General features: G+C 48.2%; 1 protein-coding gene across 1 annotated transcript; it reads right to left on the bottom strand.

The window, feature by feature from the left end:
- Positions 1 to 1,426: 1,426 nt before the first annotated feature.
- On the bottom strand, positions 1,427 to 4,082 carry LOC100936035 (melanoma-associated antigen C1). The gene is made up of 2 exons (XM_024240444.3): positions 2,918 to 4,082; positions 1,427 to 2,875 (listed from the first exon to the last, which is right to left on the bottom strand). The coding sequence occupies exons 1-2, from the start codon at positions 3,989 to 3,991 to the stop codon at positions 1,970 to 1,972; spliced, it is 1,980 nt and encodes a 659-aa protein (XP_024096212.2). The 5' UTR covers positions 3,992 to 4,082; the 3' UTR covers positions 1,427 to 1,969.
- Between the last annotated feature and the right edge of the window lie 686 nt (positions 4,083 to 4,768).

Here is a 4,768-nt window from a genome sequence, read left to right as displayed (position 1 = left end):
ATAACAGGAAGAATTTAGGTAAAGAAAGAATTTAGGTAAAGAAAGCCCAAAACGATCCCTGAAAGGTATTGATTCTCATTGTCACCTTTCTTCTCTAGGCCCATCTAAATGCTTTGTCACAGGTTTCTTCTGTATGTTGCCTGAAAGACATCAGGAAGTGTGAAGAGAAGTGACTTTACAGGAAGAAGGCTATGCTCAGGCTGAGAGGAGTGGGGACAGCGTGGGTCTAGATGAATTCAGAACTCCAGTCCCAGCCCAGTCACTTTCTAATCATGTGATCATCATGTGATCTTGGGGAATTTGTTATGAGCTACAAACCTCAGCTTCTTCGTCTGTAAAATGGGTTTGATAATCCCTGTTCTGTAGAGTGGCTGGAATGTGTGTACTGTGAGCAAAACACCTGGCACACAGCTTGGCATACCTTGGAATTTTAATAAATGGCAGTTGTCATCAATATGATTATAACCCCAAAGTCTACCACTGTCTTTTGAGAAAAGTTCAGCTCTTGTTTTCGTTATCCAAAACGTCTCATAGAACACCTAGCTGAATATGTCAAGGAATATGAACTGAAGCAAAAGTTTGGCTTCATAAATATACCTCAGGACATTTTCTTTCTAAAAGGATATATTGTATCATTCAAGAAAGGAGAGGCTTCCACAACTGAATGCAACTCAAAGATTGTAGATTTTATGTTAAGGACCAACTCCTTTTCACTTTCCCCACTGATCATCTATCCAAACCACTAGTTTTATTTAAGCTCCACAAGACCTTGCTTAGACTTGTCCACATTACATTCAAAAGAACCCAACTAAAAGTCCTGTCACTGGAATGGGCTTGGGCTCTCCCAAGCCTGGCAAATGAGTGCCAGCCTAGAGGCTTCTGAGCACCACATCAAGGAATTATCACCACATTTCTCAGGAAAACTTGCAGATGATGGGTATCAATCACCTAGTCCTTGCACTGTGTTCAAGCTCACCAGTTACAGAGCCACAGAACACCTTCCATTACTTCCCCATGTGGAGACTCCTCTCCGCTTCATCCTTCACCTAGAGGGAACTGCTCAAGTGGTTTTCCTTTCCAGGCTTTTCTCTCACCTTCTGAGAGTCTGGGCCCTGCTGCCACCCAGCTTCATAACAATCAGCTCCCACAGAAGCACCTGCAGTTGCCCAAAGTCCAAAACTGCCTTAGCTCAGGGCCTTTTTAATCAAAGGCTCCATCTGGAGTCTCACCTCCCCACTCCTTTTTAAACTTATTCTTTAGATTGTAGAGAAAATCTTACCACATTCCTGATATGGCTTCTGGACATACACTCTACCATTTTAGGGTTAGGGATGAGTCTTGCTTTTAATAGTAACTTCACTACTAACAGTAATTTCTATGAGCAAATGCTGATATAATGTTCATCACATAAATGAGTCACTGACACTTTTATTTATTACAATTTACTTTCTGCTACTTTCTTACATAAGCCAAGCAAACCAGGTATGTATCTTTAGTTTTCAAGAACAACAGACTAAAGGACCTGAGGAAATGCAAATACTAACAATCCTTTACTTTGTTCCACTATTTAACTGCAGAGTTCCTTCACAGTTTCAAGAAAATTCCTACAGCAATACCACATTAACCTGTGACACATTACAAAATGAGGCAGAAGGTTTTCCCAATGTGGTGTGTTTGGGTGTGTTTTTGTTTTTACAAAATATCAAACTGTTACTCTTAAACCAGATAAACAGCAATACATGTGTGACTAATGTTCATAAACTAGGATTCTGAAGCTATTTAAACCTGCTATTAACAGGAAAAACATTTGAAAAATACCCAAAAGTAAACAGTTGAACCCCTTAACTACCCATATGGAACAGAAATGATGCAAATAGCACTGTGTTCTCTCCAGCCTCAACCGAGCCCTCCACCACGTAGAAACTCGACTGCCCTCTTCAAACTCAGAGGGAAGAATCTGCCCTAGACTTCACTCAGAAGAGAAGCTGGGGGACATGACGCTGGAGCTTGCACTTTCTGTGGCAGTAGAATCATCTGTGGTGTCAATTATGGCCTGCGCTCTCTCTTCCACATCTTTCAAAGCATCCTTGTACGAGGATGGAAAGGTAACAGGGACAGTATTGTTTAGCATGGCCAAAAACTCTAATACTTTCCTCTTAATGATTTCTGAATGAGCTCTTGGACCCCACAGGAATTCGTAACATGGAGGAGAAGTGTTGGGCACCTCCTGGTACTCTAGGTAATGTTCCTGCACCCAAACTTTAGTGAGGAGCTCCCTGGGCTCCCCAAAGACAAAGTGCTCCCTCCCAGCACGCACCCCTATTCCACTCAGCACATCCCAGATGACCTCCTCAGAGGCACAGGTGCCCTTCATGAAGATGATACTCAGAATAAGAATCAGGAGGGGGTTCTGGGGCATGCCCTGCTCATCACTCAGACTCCCCTCAGAGGTGAGGTCTAATGTGTTTACAAAGACATAGGAGTCGTCAGGGTCCACTTCTCTCAGGGAAATGCCAAAAAGAATCTCTATGAGCTCATGGGCTTTCCTGAAGATCACAGGAAAGTAGCCCGTGTACCTGCTGATGACATTCGTCAGCATCTCTGCCTTTGTGATAGGCTGCTTCGCTTGATATTTGAGGAGAAGAAACCGCACCAACTCGTCCACCTTTTCATCCAGTGTATAAGTGAACAAGGGCTCGCTCTCTATCAAGGACTCACTGTCTGTCAAGGAATCACTCTCTAGCAAGGTGTCTGAGGTACTTGTATCTTCATCTACTGGGCTGCTGGACTCTTCACTGAATGGGCTCAATGAAGAAGAGGAGAAGAAGGAGCTCACAGGACTCTGGAGAGAACTCTGAGGACTCTCAGGGGAACTCTGGGAGAGACTCGATGTAGTGGAAGAGGGGAAGGAGCTCACAGGAGAGCTCTGGGAAAGACTCGATGAAGTGTAGGAGGGGAAGGAGCTCACAGGAGAACTCTGGGAAAGACTCGATGAAGTGGAGGAGGGGAAGGAGCTCACAGGACTCTGGAGAGGAGACGGGGCAGGCCCCTCAGGAGGACTCTGAGGATTCTCATGGGAACTTTGGAGAAGACTTGCTAAAGTGTAGGAGCAGAAGGAGCCAACAGGTCTCTGGAGAGAAGACAGAGCAGGCCCGTCAGGAGGACTCTCAGGACTCTCAGGGAAACTCTGGGGAACAGTCAATGAAGTGGAGGAGGAGCAGAAACTCACAGGACTCTGGAGAGAAGACTGGAAGTCCTCCCCCTGAGGAGGACATAGATGAATCTGGAGAGGAGCGAGGAAGTCCTCCCACTCAGGAGGACTCTGAGGAAAGTAGTGAGGAGACATGGAGTCCTCCCCCTCAGGAGGGCTCTGAGGAAAGTAGTGAGGAGACATGGAGTCCTCCACCTCAGGAGGGCTCAGAGGAAAGTAGTGAGGAGACATGGAGTCCTCCCACTCAGGAGGGCTCTGAGAAAAGTAGTGAGGAGACAGGGAGTCCTCCCCCAGAGGAGGACTCAGAGGAAAGTAGTGAGGAGACAGGGAGTCTTCCCCCTGAGGAGGGCTCTGAGGAAAGTAGTGAGGAGACAGGGAATCCTCCCACTCAGGAGGGCTCTGAGGAAAGTAGTGAGGAGACATGGAGTCCTCCCCCTGAGAAGGACTCTGAGGAAAGTAGTGAGGAGACAGGGAGTCCTCCCCCTCAGGAGGGCTCTGAGGAAAGTAGTGAGGAGACAGGGAGTCCTCCCACTCAGGAGGACTCTGAGGATTCTGGAGAGGAGACTGGATGTCGTCGCCCTCAGGAGAACTCTGAGGAATCTGGAGAGGAGACTGGGAGTCCTTCCCCTCAGGAGGTCTCTGGAGATGATCTGGGGAGTCCTCCCCTTCAGGACGACTCTGAGGACTCTGGAGAGGAGACTGGGAGTCCTCCCCCTCAGAATGATTCTGAGGACTCTCAGCAGAAGTCTGGAGAAGACTTGGCATCGCAGCAGCAGGCATCTCCTTGTCCCCTGGAGAACACAGAATCAGAGAAGAGGATGAGGATGAGAAAGAAGAACAGGAAGAGGAGGAGGGGAATAAAAAGTGGAAAGAGGAAGAGAAAATGGAGGAAGCTTCCTCCTCTTCCTCATCTGGGGGATCCTCTGCATCTACCAACTCCAGTATGAAAATTGCCTTCTGGAAGCCTTGCTCAAAGCTGGGGCATGGAAGGTTTAGAAAGAGAGGCATGATGAATATTGTTCAGGAGCAGCAGGTAAACGTGTGAACACGAATGGGTATGATGGGATCCCACAGGACTGAGGGACAGAGAGACAGTGCCAGTGGCCTAAGCTGAGAAACTCACCCATGATGGCTCTGACAAAGGCCGGCTTACAGCTCTTCTTCTCTTAAGGTGGTGCTCTAGGGCCTCACAGGTCGCCTGTCTTCCTAGGGGGTTTGTCTCCTGGGAACCTGTAGGAGGACATGAGAAAGCACCTCAGGGCACAGCTGGCAGGCAGAGCCTGAGGCACCAGGAATGACAGTGGGTGGCTACAGGCCGGGTGCTGCCAGGTCTGCCCTGTTTCTGGGGGTAGGGCCCTTGGTACACAGTCAGGCCGTGCACTCACCTTGACTCCTGGCACTACCTGGGCCTCCTCTGCTGTGGTACTTTTAGGATGTATGTGTCCCTCACACCCAGGTCTTCAACTCCTGCTTCCTGGAGCACCTGCAAGAGGAAGGGAGGGAGCCCCTCCAGCTAAGACGGCAGCTGGGGCTGGCCAGACTCCCAGACTCCCACAA

This window comes from Pongo abelii, chromosome X, assembly GCF_028885655.2.
Source record: "Pongo abelii isolate AG06213 chromosome X, NHGRI_mPonAbe1-v2.0_pri, whole genome shotgun sequence".
Classification (NCBI taxonomy): Eukaryota; Metazoa; Chordata; class Mammalia; order Primates; family Hominidae; genus Pongo; species Pongo abelii.
Note: the sequence above shows the minus strand (reverse complement) of the source record. Positions and strands in the feature narration are given on the sequence as shown.